Raw genomic sequence first — 16,776 nt, forward strand, 5'->3', positions numbered from 1 at the left:
CAACATCTTGGAAAAGAAAGTATCAAATTCCAAGACGACGAGAACGCTTTTCATCTCAAAGAGCCAGCCACAGCTGGGATGAGTAGAGGACATCCTCTCACTGGATCAGCGGCATTTAGTGGAGTACCGCCTTATGATTTTAGTTTGTGGCTCAGTCAGGTGAATGGCTACTTCACGCATTAGAGCGTGAGCTCCAGCTTGGCAAAGAAGACGACTTACACGTCGCTGATGAAGTCAATGTGCACTGTGCCGGGTACATCATGTGGAGACTGGAAGTTGGAAAAGGCCAATGACACGATAGACTTCATGGGTAAGGGTCGTCAAGGCGGGATGCCCGGGCTTCTCCCGACACAATCCATCGAGATATGCCATCCCCCCCGCCTCTTTTCGTCCCTGGTTGCTCTCTCCAACTCACTTTTCTTGACCAGCCAGCCAGAACACAGTGTCAAGTGATCTGCTCGCACTCACACGGGCTCGCCAGCTCGTATAAATGGTCCGATGATAGATTCTCCCACCCTAATAATCATGGATTTGTTTCTTTTCTGCGCTGGATTCGGCAGATTCCCACTGGCTCTTAGCATGAATAGTCGGGGAACCCTCGTGCGGTGTATCAAATTGAACTTTTTTGCGACTACAATATCCTTTTCTTACCAACGCTTTCGTCCCTGAACACATAGTCCCAAACTTCAGTCGGCAACCCAACCATGGAACCTAGATTCAGGCAGGAGATTCAGCAGGTCAGTATGCATACGATGAGGAAGGATCCCCTTCTCCCTGTAGTGATAAGCATTCTCTTGTTCCAAGCCGGGATTTCCACAAGCCCTGTTTAATTCTATCTTCACTTTAGTCTCCAAAGTCGCGCCCTCCTTGGGGCAAAGACCAACATGACCTGAAATCACTAACGCCTTTCAGATGATGTACATTGCGGGAGAAACACAAGATGCCTCCATCCAAACCATTAAGCTCATTGAGGACATCATCCGAGACCAAGTTGTTCACATAGTACCTCTCCCTTCCCCTTCATCGTCCAGTAACTGTTCCATTCTCATCTTAAAATAGCTAAAGACAGCAGACGACCTCGCGGCCCGTCGTGGGTCTCGCGTCATCTCCAACACCGATATCATCTTCCAAGTCCGCCACGACAACGCTCGTATCGAGCGCCTCCGCACCTTCCTCACCTGGAAAGCAATAAGAAAGGCCGTCAAAGACTCGGAGGACAAGGAAGGCTTCGTCGACGAAGCCGAATTGGACGATGGCGTCGTCCCCGGCCCGGTCGATGACGCCCCGGCCAGCAGGGTCAAATTCCCTGCCGTTGCATTTCCCTGGGACGTATCATCCTTGTTCTCCGAGCAAGTGGCCGAGTTCGGCCAGGACGACCTCATGGACATCAGCAGCAGCGAGGCCGCTCTCGAGAAACTGCGCAAGAACGACGAGCGGACCCGGGACATGACGGTCGCCGAGTATGCCACGTGGTCGGAGTACCGTCACGCGTCGCTGACGTATCGCAAGGCGAAGCGGTTCAGGGAGTGGTCCGGCTTGGGCGTCATCGCAGAGAATAAACCCAACGATGATGTAATGGATATCCTGGGCTTTCTGACGAGTGAGATGGTACAGAACCTCACGGCTGAGGCATTAAGGGTGCAGGGACAAGAAATGGGTCACAATGAGAAGGGTGCCTTGAGTGGCTCTGGCTCAGATTTAGTTCAGAAGCCAAGGGGCTTGTTTGCTGAGCCCGAAGGGGCAAGGAAGGCTGTTGACGAGAAGCATGTTCGGACGGCGTTCCAACGGTTTCAAGAATTGCCGAAGAAGCGACGAGCTTTGTTGCATGGTAGGAGACCTGCTTCTTCACTTTCTCTGCTCTAGGGGTTGTGCCAAACGGTGACGACTTGCACCGTTGCTAGTCAAGGCCACTTTCAGATCACTGGCAAGACATGTTTAAGCATACGAAACCCTGTAGTCAGACACGTCGTTCGTTGTCAAGAGTCTACGGGTGTCCTGCAAGTCCCCAAAGAATGTCTGTCCCACGGCATGCTGTGGAATTGTCTCGGGCATCGTGAATCGTCGTCGAATCTAAAAGGCTAGCACATGTTTGAACGTGTCATTAGCAGAAACTTTCTTTTAAAACGAGTCACAATTACCCGTATCATACACATTCGATGCCGAAAGCTCTACCTTGATGTCTTCCGTGAGCTACCTAAGCAAACGTTTACTAGTTCCCTCTGTTCTTCATTCCTGCATTGCAATAATTTCCACAACCTAGTTTCATCATTCGCTCAGCATCATAACCATGCTGATGCCTGACAGCAAGACGGCCTCAATGCAGACACAAGTTTCCATATCTAAATCCAACGAATCACAAGCGCAGACCTGCTGGCTCTTGGGTGTGCCGCGAGAGGTGCTCTTCATCGTATCCGACCAGCTACCAGCACCATAACGTACAGCCCTTGCCTTGACCTGCAAGTCCGTCTTCGCATCCCTTTGCCCGGCTCGGCGATTTCCGCCGGCAAGCAAGGAAGAGATGGCTTCTACCCTCCTGCTGTTGGAAAAAGATGCACCGAACTGGTTCTTGTGTTTTGGATGCGTACGACTTCAGCCGTTGGAGCGCAATAGCGAGGGCGGTTTGCGAGGGCAGCTTCATCCAAGCTGCAATCCGGTGCGACAAAGTGAGTGCGATATTGTCGCTCATTGGTGCTGGTATTTCCCCACGCCCTCTTCGTGGGTTGATGACGTTAGTCTTCTTACATGGAGGCCAACGGTCGCGTGGCTTGGAAACAACTCCCCCGATATCACATTTTCCGAGGCGCATCTCGTCATGAACCGGCATTTCTACGGAGCACCTCACGGTCTATGCACCCGACACCTGGAGAGTGTGTTTGAGCTTGAGAGGTTCATCCCCTTGACTGACGGAAAGATCGAAATCGACCACTTCCCGCTCGCAAGCCACGAACAACGGGGCAGAAGATACTCTTTGCGACCGTCGGGTCAGCGAGCCAACGCAGCATCCGCCAGGCTGTCGCTTGAACAGGCTGCGGCGCAATGGACGTTTGTTCACCGAAAACTCGGCAAAGGTGATCGCCAACGAGCTGTTCATCTGCCGTCTTCACAGCATCCGCGGGCCCCAATGCTCCCAAATCGACTTCTTCATGGTTATCGACAGTCTCAAACTTCCCGTGTGTCGCCACGTTCCCGGCGTCAGCGGAACGTCCATGGGTTTACATTATCACGGAAACTGCATACGTGAGCTCGGAGACACAATCCCCTTGTCGTATGAGGGGCCTCGGGTTGACGCACATCCTCACGACGGCATCGGCCCATGCGCTGTTTGCCCTACCGACTATGAGATAGCCATCGGAAGGTTCAGGGGCCGAATGAGTCGGAGCCTGGAGCTCACCACTTACCACAGGCTTGGAAGCCTACGCACACCCAGTGACCCCGCCTGGTTTTGCTTGACACAGGGACACAGTTTTTGCCTCCCCGCTTGTTCGAGGTCCGTTGGGAGTGTTCGCGAACAATGGCTTCATGACGGGGGAGGGACCAAGGCAGCAGCGCAAGAAGAGCTTGGCCGTTCGGTGACAGCCGGCCCGCGGGCACACTGGGTGTTTTGGTTCGAGGATCTCGGAGATTATTTCGAGGGTGCTTTTGAGGAACACCAGTCACTGCCTACAGGCGACTGCTTTGGATAGGATTTGCGATGGTTTACGGCACAGGTTAAGGCTCTTGTGAGGAAGTAGTTCTAAGAAGCTCCTGAAGTTTCCCTATATTTCGGTCACTACTCGCACTTCAAGACTCTGGTGAAGATCCATCTACCCAACTACTCAAACCCGCAGGGATGGTGCCATGAGGGTTGAGTGAAGCCAGCGAAACCCGGGACAAATGGTGCCCAATGCGATGCGCCAGGGAAGGGCTTGTCTCCAGGCCGCCTCTTGCTGAAGAATTTCTTTTTTTCTTCTTCCTGCAACACAAACAGTGCACCTGTACCTCGGCATTGGTTTTCACCCAGGCTGTATGTAGCTTACCTGTTGGTTTCCTGGCGACGATTGAGCAACTCCCTAGCAGAAGGCGATATTTGATGAGGAAAGTGAGGAAACCAAAACATTTCGTCTATATGAATGCAAAGGGCTGTCATTCTTCCATCAACCAGTCACTAGTCAAGGTGCCAGAGTGGTTAATGGGCTGCCCTGCTATCAAACCTTGATTCCAGATTAGGCAGTGGCTTCGGTCGCGCAGGTTCGAATCCTGTCCTTGACGATGTTTCCTTTTGCATTTTGCATCCATTGTCTTTTCTAGTAACTTCTTGGGTGATTTATGTTTTGGCTACATTATAATACACGTGTTTCTATTGATTATTGATTAGGGAGTGATGGATGGACGGACGGGTTGGCCTTGGTTTGTTTTGTTCTGTTTTTGAGCTGTGAAGATAGAGGAACGGTACGTACCTGAAGTAATAGTGAATGAAGCGGGAGGTACATCGGATGCTGGGCAGCAGCTTCCTCCACCATGGGCGGCTCCCGAAGCTTCCCCTCCCCCTCCGATCCCCCTCCGATCCGACCCTGCGACATCACATGACGATGACGTGAAACCCCTCAAGGACGACTTCGTTGGTCTTGTCTTGTTGAGATCTCGAAGCAGCTGCCTCCTTCACTATCTCTCAGACAATCTTTCACTTTTCAGACCGTTTGGTCCTCCAGCAACTCAACCAACTATATAATATATTTCACTCAACTGCCAACGGTTCTCTCACACACACCGGATCTCGAACCAGCATCCAAACGCGGCAGACGGAAAGGAGGTTCACGATGGCGTCCGCACAGCAGCTCACACTCTCCGACGGGCGGATCCTTTCATACGACCTGTCGGGCCCAGACTCGAAGCCCGTCGTGCTGCTGGCCAATTCACTTTCGGCACCGTTCACGCTTTGGGATCGCGTCGTCAAGGTTCTCCATGACAACGGCTTCCGCACGTTGCGCTTTGACCAGCCCGGCCACGGCAAGTCGTCAGCGCCAGCGGGCCTCGACACGGAGTTCGAGACGATCGCCGACGACGTGCACTTCCTCGTCACGTCGCTCCGGGTCGACAAGCTGTTTGCCTGGGTCGGCGTGTCGATGGGGGCGGCGACGAGCTTCTACTTTGTCACAAAGTACCCGGGCCTCGTGCACAAGGTGGCCATCTGCGACACCATCAGCTCGTCGCCCAAGCTCGCCGGGGTCGAGGACGCGTTCGGCCCGCGGGCCAAGGCGGCGGGTGAGGCGGGCGACATGCGCGAGCAGGTCGAGCAGACGATGGACCGCTGGTTCGGCGCCGACTGGATCAAGGCGAACCCGGACGAGGCGGGCCGCGCGCGTGCCATCATGAACCAGACGACGGTCGAGGGCTTCCAGACGTGCTGCCACGCGCTGCGGAGCGACAGGTTCGACATCCGACCGTTGTACGAGAGGGTGGGCTCGGGGGTTGACGAGGCGCTGCTGGTGGTGGGCGAGAAGGACGCGAACCTGCCGCAGGCGATGAAGGAGATGCGCGACAAGGTCGAGACGGGGTTCAGGGCGGCGGGCAAGGACAACAAGATCGAGCTCAAGGTGATTGCAAAGGCGGGCCACGTTCCGTTTGTCGACAACTTTGAGCAGTTTACAGAGGTGATCCTGGGGTATCTCAAGGCTTGATTGACTGCTTTTGATTGCAGTTATAAACCACCAACCAGAAGGGGAAAAAAGAAGGAGAATTCTCAGCCTCTGTACTCTGTATACGAATCCTTATTCATCAGGGAGGGATGTAGGGAGGCTGGATATGGTGAAGCTATTGTGATCGGCTCCCGCCTCCCCCCCCAACCTCTCTGGTGGCTGTGTTGAGAAAGATGGGCTAGAAAAGGGGACACGGGACAGCCCTGGAGAACAAAGGAGCGGGGAGCTACCTTCGGTGAGACAACCAATTAAAAGAGAGGGTCTCACCAGCTGTCCGGCCCCGCTCCCTTCACCTTGGACAGACCGCCAACACCGAAAGCCTTTTTGAGCTTAGCGGTCTGCTCAGCTCAGCCAATCCCAGCCTTCTTCTTTTTTTGTTCCGTGGATCTTCCCCTCTGGGCCAGCAACCCCAATTTCAAGTCTTCCATGTTCCAGCTCTCTCCTCTCCCCTTCCCCCCACCCCACAGTCGCCCAAGCCAGCTCAGGCCAGCTCAGGCCAGCTCAGGCCAGCTCAGGCCAGCTCAGGCCAGCCCTGTCGTTTTGGGCCGAATTACATAGGTAGGTAGGTACCTACGCCCAGTACTTAGGTGCACTGAGTGCTTGGCTTATCTTGCTCCCACAGCAACGGCCCATCAACCATGGCCGTCACACGCCATCCGTCCATCTACATCTACATCTACACCACCCACACACCCACCTAACCACCACATTCAACCCGAGCGGCGGACAAAGGCGTCGAGCACAGAGATCCTTTTCTCCTTTCCCCCTTTGATCTCTGGTTCTCCCCGCTTTCCCTTCTACCCGCCACCTCGTCGCTATATCTCTGTCGGCAATCCAGACGCTTCTTTTGCTCTCTTGCTCTGTCTATCTCTCTCTCTCTCTCCCCGTCTGCATCGTCGCCGAGCTCTCCCAACCAATCTAGGCGGCCTCGTTTCCAACGCTGACGTGGTCCTCAACGCGACCGCTCCCCTTCGCTTGTCGCCGCCCTTGCACACGTTCAAATACGAACCGTCTCTTGCTTTGCATCCAAGTCGCACAGGCCCCGCGCCGCGCTCCGTTCCCCGTTTCGTTTGCTACAATTGACGATATCTTGCAATCGCCCACCATATTTTCTAGCTTCTAACCGGTGCCCGTTGCTACGGCACCTCCCCATAATGGCTGCCGACTCTGCTGCTGGCGGTGTCCAGCAGCCCAACGGCACGCTGACCGACGCCCGCTCCGTCGCCGACGCGCCCACGACGCCTCAGGACGACGACATCCTGGCGCTGAGCTCATCGCAAGTGACGCTGCCCTCGACCGAAGTCCCCGCCTCCCCCATCGACCCCAATCAGTCCTTCAAAACCGAGGCCAACGACGACCGACTGAGCTCCTCCGCCGTCATCCCTTCGTCCCTGACGCCCCCGCCCTCGTCGCAGCTCGTCACCCACGCTGCCAACGGCGCTCTTCAGACCGCTTACGGCGCCGCCTCGCACCGCTCCGCCCTCTTCTCCCCTCCTGCCACGGGTCTCAACACCACCGTCCGACGCGACGGCGGCCTCGGCACAGAGTACGTGCCTCCGGCGCCCCAGCAGGTGCTCGAGGCGACGGCCGACGAACTACGGGCCATGATGCAGGCGAGCATCGCCGAGCACGCCAAGTTGAAGATGGAGGCCGCGCATCACAAGCTTCAGTACAACCTGCTCAGCCTTCAGGCCGACGAGGATGCCAAGAGGGCCGCGGTGGAGCAGGAGATGACCCGACGGGAGATCGAGGCCCTCAGGACGGTCGAATACTCGCGTCACGCCGTCCGCGAACTCAGCGCCGCTTCGGAATCGGCCCAGATGAAGTATCTCCAGATGAAGATGTGGTACGGGGATGCCATGGAAGAGAACGAGGCCCTCGCGCGGCGCGTCAAGATGGCCAAGAAGGTCATTGCACAAAAGGAGGAGGAAATCATTGGGCTGGCGGAGGAGCGCGACATGCTCCTTAACCGCATCCGGGAAAACCGGGAACACTTTCACATGCTGTGCAGCCCGGGCGGCATCTTCCACGGTGCCATGACGCCCAAGCAGCAGACCATCTCGACGCCGCAGCAGCCGCACCGAGCCACCCCCAAGCAGACGCCCCGGTCGGTTAACCGCGACGAGGCCAGGGTGGACGGCGACCACGGGCCGGAGCCCATTGCGGCTCTGCTGCAGGCACTCAGCCAGGATAACAACAATAACAACAACACTAGCGCGCCCACGACGCCCACAACGGCGGTCAGACCCCCCACGACCCGCATGCCTGCAAAGCACACCCGAAACGCCCAATCTCTGTCTTCTCTGCCGACGACGCCTGTCACACGCGCCCAGCGCCACCACGAGCAGCAGTCGGGACTCCTGCCGTCGGTGAACCTGGTGCCCCAGAGTGAGCCTCGGCACAGGTACACCAGCGCGCAAATGGTTCCCGGCACGCCGCCGCCGCCGCCCGCGACACAGGACCGCGTGCAGGAGCGCGCGCGCAAGAGCCGCGAGAGCACCATCTCGGCGGACGACAACGAGGAGCTCGCGCGTCAGGCGCTCGAGTCGGTGGCCAAGTCGGCGTCGTTCCTGTCCCAGGCGTCGCGTGTGCCGCGCAACGGCCGCCGCCCGCTGCCCAGCGGGTGTGGCAACGAAGAGGACGAGGAGGAGGTGTACGAGAGCCAGGCCAGCCAGGCGGCTTCGGAGATGCTGCGTCGCGACCCGCGCGAGAGCTTCGAGGTGGCCAGCTCGGTGGGCTCGCGCGACGGAACACCGGCGCCGGCAGAGAAGAGCGCCAGGTTGCAGGCGAAGCTGTTTTCTGGCATCACAAAGAGCGGTGCGGACAAGCGCAAATTCGGCAACGGCCACGGCCACGGCGCGGAGCAAGAGACACGGTCAGACATGGTGAGCCCAGCCAAGAAGATGCGCGTCGGCGGTCTCATCGGTGAGAACCCAAAGGTTGGGCTTTGGATCCAACAGGGCCACAATTGATCCTGCGGGAGAGAGAGGGGAGAGAGGCGAGCGAGAGGCGAGCTTCTTCTTTCTGTCTCGGCTGTGCGCCTGCATCTGTTCTAACGAGGGCCAGTGTGCATCCCCGCCGCGGACCATGGATGGTTCGTCCGGTGAGGTGGCTGGGTTTGAGAAAAGAGAGTGAGAGAGGGGGTGAGGGGAGGAAGCGGTGTGTGGAGATAGCACGGACGGCGGCAGCAGCGTGTTGGTCTTGGTCTCTGAACCGAGAGAGAGAGCCCTTTTTTCCCTCTCTTCTCTTGCCTTTTTTCGTGCTTGCTCCCGCTTTTCGTTTATTCTCTGCTGCAAGTGTCAGGGATTAATTGACGTGGCACTTCATGCAGGTGGGCTTTGGGTCGCTTGTTATGGAGACTCACGCGGCGGGAGGGGGGGAGGAAGGATTGTGAAGAAGACATGGGGGGTTCCAAAAACAAAAAGAAGATTGCCATGCATTTCGCGTTGAAGAGAAGACACCAAACAAAATGATACCACTGGGGCAGTTGATGTGTTGACGGTCTTGGATTCGGATGACCGGGGAAAGGGAAAAAAAAGAAGGATGAGTTTAGTTTTGTATGACACCTCGACAATCAACTTGACGACTTGGGACGAGGGGTTTTTCTTTTCCCCTTCTTCTTTTCCTCATGATAAGATGGCACGGATTGCCACTGGCACAAACAAACACAAGTACCCGATTCGGTAGAATTGACAGAGGCCGAGACTCGACTCGACTCGAGGGTCGAGAGAAAACTTCCAAGGGGTTGACAGGACCTTGGAACCGGTCCAGAACGGGGGGGCGAACTGAACGACTGTTTAAACCAAAATAAGAATACAACAAACAGGTGTTTTGCTGCAGAATGAATCCACATACACACACACACACACACACACAAGCGTGCCTCACTAATGGATCGATCCGTCTCACTTACTCACTGGAGTCTCACCGAGAGTCTCTCTCTCTCTCTCTCTCGCGGTTTCACTCTCCCTCGCGCTATGCCCCATTCTCACCGTTGGCATCTTCCAAAACATCCACTTTTTTTTGCCTCTTCGTGCGTTTTTCTGCCATGCTTTCCCACTCTTCCTTCTCCCCCTTCTCTCTTCTTACCCCCATGGTTCGTTCGCTAACGCTCTCATCCTCTCTGCAAAGTGTGTCTGACCCATGGAACGAACCATCCACCAGTTCCACCACCACAACCACCACCACCACCTCCCCCTCCTCCTCCTCATCAACCTCACGATCATGATACAAACCCGTCCGTGCCCGCGTCTTCACCGAAGGTTAACTTGACCGCCGGTCGGTCAAAACAAGACAAGACCGGCCGACCCCTTTTTAAAGCTCCTGCAGCTCTGCAGTTCTGCAGGCTCTTGCTTGCTTGCTTGCTTGCATGGGCCTGGGTTGGTCCCGCTCTTACACGACACGTTGGAACCCCGTTCCCTCCACCCCATTCGATCTATCTCCCTTACCACCCACACATTTACCTCTCATCATCGTAACTCTACCCTCGTCCCGAATCACAGAAGCATCTCCGAAACGTCGCCTCTCAGATATAGTAAACCGCTCGTTCCCTCTGTCTCTATCTCTCTCTCTCTCTCTATCTAGTTGTAGTTCTTCAAACACCAACAATCACAAGTCAAAACAACCAACTCACAAGAGACCAGGGCCGTCCATCCCTACATCGTGCGGCCTTTTCCACTCACCGCCGCCGCCCAACGACGCGCCCACTCTTCTTCCACCCCGCGCCAAGGGATCCGAACCCTGACCCCTCCCCCCTTATCCTCTTCACGCCCCCTTGCCGCATTCCGTAATCCGCAACCCCGTCGTCCATCCCAGCCGCCCCCAGCCCAGCCCATTCGGCTTCGTCTCGTTGATCGTCAACATCCATCATCCTTGGACTGAACTTCATGATCCGACAACGCACTACATACACTACGCGGTACATACAGAGTATAGTGTTCTGGTGTGTGTGTGCATCGTAGTACGATTAGTGGGCGTAGGCATACATACTACAGAGAACTCATCACACATCACACAATGAGGCATCTCCCAGCAAGCCCCCGCCAAGGGTCCCCCGCCCTCGCGCCGCGACGCCTCTCTGAAGAGCTCGGAGACTTCTCATTCTCCAGCGATGAGTATGACGATGACGAGGACAACGACGCCAGCAACAGCGACGATGTAGACGGTCAGCTGGAGGAGGTTGAGGAGGGTGAGAAGGATGAGAGCTGCGACGGCATCATGACCCCCACCTCATCGCGCAAGTCGTCACATAGCGTAGACGGCTTCTTCAACGAGGTCCATGTCTACAAGAAGCAGCATCGCCAAACCCAATATCAGCAACTCCAGCAGCTCCAGGACACCACATCCGAGTCGGAGCGCACCGAGAAGAGGAACAACAGCCGTCCCTCGACCGCCGTCTCCATGCCGACCTTCCGCCGCGCCTCCACCTGCCCCGTGCTGCCCGACGACTTCATCTCGAGCGCCGCCGACGAGGTTGTCAAGATCATGCCCGATCAGGCGGCCTTCATGAAGCGCATGGTCGAGGGCTGGAGGGAGATTCAGCGCCGCTCATCCGTGAGCACCATGTCCCCCGTCTCGCCCGCGAGCGCCGTCTCACCTACCACGGCCGCCTCCCCCAAGAGGCCGCACACGGCGCCTTCACCTCTCTACCCGCCTCCCATGTCCTTCGCTTCCTTCCCGCAGACCGTTCCCGAGAGGGATGAGCCCGAGAGCCATACGGACACGGACTCGGTGGGGAGCTTCTCCGGCATGATGGAGAAGCTGGAAACGGTCCAGGAGACGCTCGACGAGCTCCGGGACCTGGCCAAGCAGCAGGCCGGCGCCGCCATCGCCTCGACGTCGGCGAGCACGGCCGAGCAGGATGCAAAGTTTGCCGTCGTCCACAAGTGCATCGACACTATTGGCAGAGTGTGCGACAGGGCTCCCGAGCAGGAGTGGGATGCCCGCTACCATCAAGGCAATCTCGATGAGCGGTGCGTGCAGGCCCTCGTCCAGATTTGTGAAATGTTTGCGCGCGAGACCGTCGAGCAGGACCCGTACCGCTTCGGGTCCGGGTTCATCGCCGAGGAGAGTGAGGAGGACGATGTCGAGTATGAGGGAGAGGACGAGGACGAGGACGAGGACGACGGCAGTGAGAGCGACCGTGAGAGTGAATACGAGGATGACGACAAATACGACGATGAGGAACTCCGCGTGGACTCTGACCCTACCGAGTACGAATCCGGAGACTTCCTCGGTGAGCCACCGACGGTAGACTCGGACAAAACCCTGCCCCCTCGGCTTTCGTCACCAGTCACGAGATCAACAACGCCCACCCGGTCAAAAACAGCCGAGCCGAGAGTCGAGAGGCCCGACACACCCCGTCGACGGGCCCGGCTTGTTCGCGAGGCCAAGGCCGAGCTCGATGCCCTCTTTTCCGAGTGGGCCAAACCAGAAAACTCGTTCGAAGAGCGCCATTCCCGCATCGTGTACGCCGCCGAGGCCTATCACCTACGCCTCGTCGATATGAAGTCGTCCCACGAGTGCGAGTTCAAGTGGAAGGACGAGCTCAGGGCGTACCACGACAAAATCAAGGACAGGGGCCCGTTTGGCCCAAACGTATGGACCGTTGTCGACCTGGCGCTGCCCTTGGCTCAGTGCTTGCTGGGCCTGGTGCTTCTGGTGGTTCATGTCTTTGGCCTTAGCAGGTGGATGATGAGACCGCAGTCCTTCTTGGCGTTCCTGGCTGTGTGGGTGGCAAGCATATTCGTCTTGGCCCGCTGTTGGGAAGTCGAGGCAAGAGAAAAGTTGTACGAGGATATGCTGCCTGCCGAGGCCAGAGACATGCGCAAGAAGCATGAGCGCGAGCTGGTGCTTCTCAAGGCGGCCCATGACCGTGCTGTTCAGCGCATCTATCTCCCGGAGCAGCAGTCTTTGTCGTGATAGGGGAGCGGCTGAAGTGTATGCTATTGAAGAATATTAGTAGGCCTACGTAGATAGAAGCCTTCGTCATTTCCAGAACTTGTCCCGGTTTTCATGCTCCGTCAAAGTCTCATCACCTCGCACTTGTTTGTGCCTGTTGCGGCGTCCGAATGCTCGCATCCCCCCTGATTACTCGACGAAAACCAACCGGTCGTGGCTCGCTTCCCAGATCGTGTACAGTGGCTGGGGCGTGTACACAGGCGCTGGAAAGGGAATGATGGTTTCCTAGGCCTCTTCGACATCCCATCTTCGTTCTGTCCTCCCCGTGACTCGAGACAGCGGTATCGGTTCCTCCTACGTCCCGTCATCTCCCCTACCTACACCGGAGGAGGTCGGCGTCTAAGCAGTAGCGAGTCAGCGATCCAACTTGAGCAGGACACCAACGAAGAAAATACTCCTACTTGTTCCACAGCGACAATGTCTGACCCAGATACAGCCTTGCGCCGCTCTTTTCTTGTTTTGGATCGACGAAAGCAACACTCGAAACTGATGCAGGCCCAGCACGTGCATATGACAGCCCCGATTATGGCCACACATACAGAAAACCAGAAAGAGATGTGTACGTCGTACATCTCGGGCGGGGAGGTGCCCCGGGGAACAAGCGTCCCCGAACGTGTGTCAAACTGGACGATGGGGATAGGTTCTGCGTCGACTGGGCCGTGTTCTCTGCGACTTTCTGGGAGTGGATCTAGCTACAGAATACTGCTAGTCAGTAGGCTGAGAAGCCACTGAGACGGCGTACCAGGATTCGAATACTTACCTGTGTCGATACGAAGGCGCGTGGTTTGGGCCAACAGTCGTGTCGTTCCTGGTCTGGCTTGGAGCGGCGAACCCAACGACGGATCATGTGGAAGCAGCCGAGTATCAGAGCGAGAAGGGCAGGCAGAAGCACGATTACCGAGGATGACGGTATAGCCTGGCGGCCCTGAATATCTTGGATCCGCACGGGCACGACTTTCCCGGCTGAAGCAACTGGTCCTGACCGACTCGCAGCTCGGGCTGGTGGTCGCACCGATGTCGTCGCCAGAACAGGGTCACGGGCTGCAACGCCTCCCAAAATGTGTTCATTTAACTATGTAAAAGCAGTCAGTCAGCCAGAAAGACGATGTCTCATTCGCGGATATGGTAAAATCGCCTTGCTACGTACCCTTGGTTCAACAGTAGTAGGACCACTTGGGACCTCCTGGGCTTTTCTGGCTTTCTCTTGCCTGCGTACGCGACCTAGGAGGATACAGATATTCATGGACCAGGTGACGAGGGCGAAGAACGCGGTGATGCAGCCCATGGCGATCGCCGCCAGAACCGCGGGATGGATACTGCCATTCTGCGATGCGCCTGAGTGCCCGCCGTCGTGGGCTGCAGTGGGATTGTCCAGCGGGGAGATGTCGTCAAACGTCGGGTCGTCGTAGGCGAATGTCGACATCATGAAATGATGTTTTGGATTAGGGAGGGTATTATACGGGGCCGTCTGCAGATGGGTTGGGGGAGACTGGCCGGTCCGATTTATGGGAAACATGTAGGTAATTGATGCTGATGATGTTGTCTCACGACAAGGCCGAGAGAGGGAAGCCAGATGGAAGACTTAAACTCCCAAACCCCCGTACGTCATAAGGTGTTAGTCGAGGCAAGCGAGGTTCAAGATTTGTCTCAAGCCTTTCTTTCCCTCGCAATTCAGTTTCCATTGCTGTCCGATAGTCCGCAAGAGTCAAAGCAGCAAGCAGCAGCAGCAACCTGTTACCTTTTGCCTTCTCCCGTTCTCCGTATTCCTCTTTCCTCCCCTCGCCCAACACTCACCTCCTTTTCGGTGACGACCAAGAACACTGTCACATATCAGTGAGACGTTTCGAGGATGCGTCCTTTATCTTCATGTCTTTCTCTCCTTATATGACAAGTTCTGCCCAAACACTTTAGGAATTTCGGACTCTCGGACTCACGCTCGCAGTCCCACAAAACTCGAATGCCTATTTTCTCTCGCAATAGCGCTCAATTGCTGACCTGGCATTGGAGAAACGAGTCTGGGAGCTTGAAACCCGCATGTAGCGTCCGCATGTGTTTCACCGAGTCCTCGATGATGTCGTAGTCGAAGTGAAAGTCATAAAAGCCCTCTGGGTTTGCTGCCTCCAGCGTCAGAAGACGTCGATGCTCCTTGTCGCCGGTGTCAATGCTAGAAAACTCACTCGGAATACGATCGGCCGGGACAAACCGAGAGGCGGCCTCTCTGATCTTCTCCGCCTCGTCCTGCGCCGCGTTGCTGAATATCGTCACCGCGCTGGCTCTGTTCCTGCGGATGCGCTCGAAAACTTCGAGTCTTTCTGGAACGTCGGCCCCTGAAGTGACGTTCGATAGACAGACGCCGAGGGCAACGCCGTCCTCGATAGCCTGTGCACCCCCTTGACCTTGGTCTGGAGAGATGATGTGAGTTGGGGTCACATGAGGTGAAGGGGTCGTGTTCTCTCACGGGGAAGCATGGGATGGGCGGCATCTCCAATGAGAACCATCCTGCCTTTCCTCCACGTCGGGATAGGCGCCCTGTACAACAGTGGCCATTGCTTCACCTCACTCGCCTTGCTGGGTGATGTCAGTCTGCCCAGGTCAGGAACATGTGCTCAAAGAACTACTTACTCGAGAAGTGAGAGCACGCTGGGATGGAAGCTGGAGAAGCGGTCTGCTAGAAGAGACTTGTCGACGGAGTTGTGCCAATCTGGGATAATGGTCAGGCATGGTTTCTTTGGCTTCGGGGCGAGGGAGAGGCGGTGGCCTCTCTCTCTCTCTCTCTCTCTCTCTCTCTCTCTCGATTCCACAAGCTGACCTTCTTTACTTGATGATCCGACTTCATCGTGAAAGATGCCGATGCAGTTAAGTACCTCGCCGCTACCTCTCGTCAGCAGAAGCGCATAAACCTCGCAGTCAATGGCCGACGAACTCTCGACATGGATAAGTCACTATCCTCTTCCCGTCCCCGAGAAACATCCGCACGCTACCCGCTGCGCCGTCGAACAACTCGGCCGTGGCCGGGTCATGAAGCACATCTGCCATCGGGATGAGGAACCGGTAGCAAAAGTTGTCGTGCGCCGCGGGGAACGCAGGGTTGGGGGATCCGAGGATGGCCTCGACGCCGCCGCTGTGGATGCCGTCTGCGACAACGACCAGATCGGAGGAAACGACGGTTCCGTCGCGAAGACTGAACCGAGCCCCTTCAGGGTCCTGCGAGGCGACCATCAACAAATCAAGCCTTTTTTTTCCATCTCATCCAGAAACCCGCCGTAGCGTCACTCACATAGCGCGTGACCTCGCTCCTCAACTTGAACGTGATGAGCGGCCCGCCGTCGTTCGTCGTGGCCATGCGCTTCAACTCCTGGTGCAGGTCGACCCTGTGTGCAAAGTACCACGGCGAGCCATGCTTCTCCCCGATGGCGCCCAGGTCGAGTTCGTGGACCGGCTCCAGGGTATCCCCCCTCACCCGCCGGCTGCCCTCGGCCACCACGAGCCTGGCGCGCGCGGGGTCCATGCCGAGCGCCAGCAGCGGACGCGACGCGTTGGGCTGCACGTTGATGGCGGCGCCCATCTCGTTGTTCAGCGCCGACCTCTCGTAGATGGTCGCGGCGTGGCCCGCCCGCCGGAGCGCGATTGCGGTCGTGAGACCGGCGATGCCGCCGCCGATGATTGCGATGTCGAGCATCGTCTCTGACCGACCTTTGTGCACAGCCTTTGGCCTCGGTCTTCTGGAATGGGATGGGTGGGGGGGTGAGTGCTGTGCAGTGTCAAATCCCGCTTCTCGGCGAGGTCATGGACTAGATGGTGAGCGAAGAGACTCGGAGACTCGGGGATGATGTGTGGTTGAAGGATGGGAGGCTGCGCTTCTGCCAGTGGACGGAACGCACGCTTTTATTGTATTGATCGAGATCCGTGTATGGCTTTCCGAGGGGCGCCATTTTCTAGTCTGTTGGCGCCTCACCTGAGCTGCTGTTTCACAGACCAACAAAGGCTCTACTGTCAGCCAACAGTACACACGCGCCGCTTGATGCGTCCATCCCTTGGGGGAAGTGTTGCTTGAAGACCGGTCTTGTTTCAGTGGGGAGTCAGAAAGGTAAGAGGCCATGCATATAACATAGCCGTAGTGCCGTCGATCCATCAGAGCTTG

The 16,776-nt window shown here is 56.8% G+C and overlaps 6 protein-coding genes across 6 annotated transcripts; 4 read left to right on the top strand and 2 right to left on the bottom strand.

The window, feature by feature from the left end:
• Positions 1-704: 704 nt before the first annotated feature.
• Positions 705-3,683, top strand: CH63R_06844 (Spt3; the record flags this gene model as incomplete). Its single annotated transcript, XM_018301819.1, has 6 exons — positions 705-737; positions 913-1,002; positions 1,060-1,828; positions 2,366-2,538; positions 2,594-3,042; positions 3,107-3,683. 6 exons carry the CDS (start codon positions 705-707, stop codon positions 3,681-3,683), a joined length of 2,091 nt encoding a protein of 696 aa, XP_018159669.1.
• Positions 3,684-4,796: 1,113 nt separating this feature from the next.
• On the top strand, positions 4,797-5,657 carry CH63R_06845 (Saga-like transcriptional regulatory complex subunit spt3; the record flags this gene model as incomplete). The annotated part of the gene is made up of 1 exon (XM_018301820.1): positions 4,797-5,657. The coding sequence occupies one exon, from the start codon at positions 4,797-4,799 to the stop codon at positions 5,655-5,657; it is 861 nt and encodes a 286-aa protein (XP_018159670.1).
• A 1,172-nt stretch (positions 5,658-6,829) lies between these two features.
• Positions 6,830-8,647, top strand: CH63R_06846 (FAD-dependent oxidoreductase-like enzyme; the record flags this gene model as incomplete). The annotated part of the gene is made up of 1 exon (XM_018301821.1): positions 6,830-8,647. One exon carries the CDS (start codon positions 6,830-6,832, stop codon positions 8,645-8,647), a length of 1,818 nt encoding a protein of 605 aa, XP_018159671.1.
• A 2,044-nt stretch (positions 8,648-10,691) lies between these two features.
• On the top strand, positions 10,692-12,596 carry CH63R_06847 (uncharacterized protein; the record flags this gene model as incomplete). Its single annotated transcript, XM_018301822.1, has 1 exon — positions 10,692-12,596. The coding sequence occupies one exon, from the start codon at positions 10,692-10,694 to the stop codon at positions 12,594-12,596; it is 1,905 nt and encodes a 634-aa protein (XP_018159672.1).
• A 744-nt stretch (positions 12,597-13,340) lies between these two features.
• On the bottom strand, positions 13,341-14,058 carry CH63R_06848 (FAD dependent oxidoreductase; the record flags this gene model as incomplete). The annotated part of the gene is made up of 3 exons (XM_018301823.1): positions 13,341-13,352; positions 13,396-13,707; positions 13,783-14,058. The coding sequence occupies 3 exons, from the start codon at positions 14,056-14,058 to the stop codon at positions 13,341-13,343; spliced, it is 600 nt and encodes a 199-aa protein (XP_018159673.1).
• A 560-nt stretch (positions 14,059-14,618) lies between these two features.
• Positions 14,619-16,314, bottom strand: CH63R_06849 (FAD dependent oxidoreductase; the record flags this gene model as incomplete). Its single annotated transcript, XM_018301824.1, has 5 exons — positions 14,619-15,037; positions 15,094-15,203; positions 15,258-15,506; positions 15,559-15,839; positions 15,913-16,314. 5 exons carry the CDS (start codon positions 16,312-16,314, stop codon positions 14,619-14,621), a joined length of 1,461 nt encoding a protein of 486 aa, XP_018159674.1.
• Between the last annotated feature and the right edge of the window lie 462 nt (positions 16,315-16,776).

This window comes from Colletotrichum higginsianum, chromosome 4 (genome assembly GCF_001672515.1).
Source record: "Colletotrichum higginsianum IMI 349063 chromosome 4, whole genome shotgun sequence".
Classification (NCBI taxonomy): Eukaryota; Fungi; Ascomycota; class Sordariomycetes; order Glomerellales; family Glomerellaceae; genus Colletotrichum; species Colletotrichum higginsianum.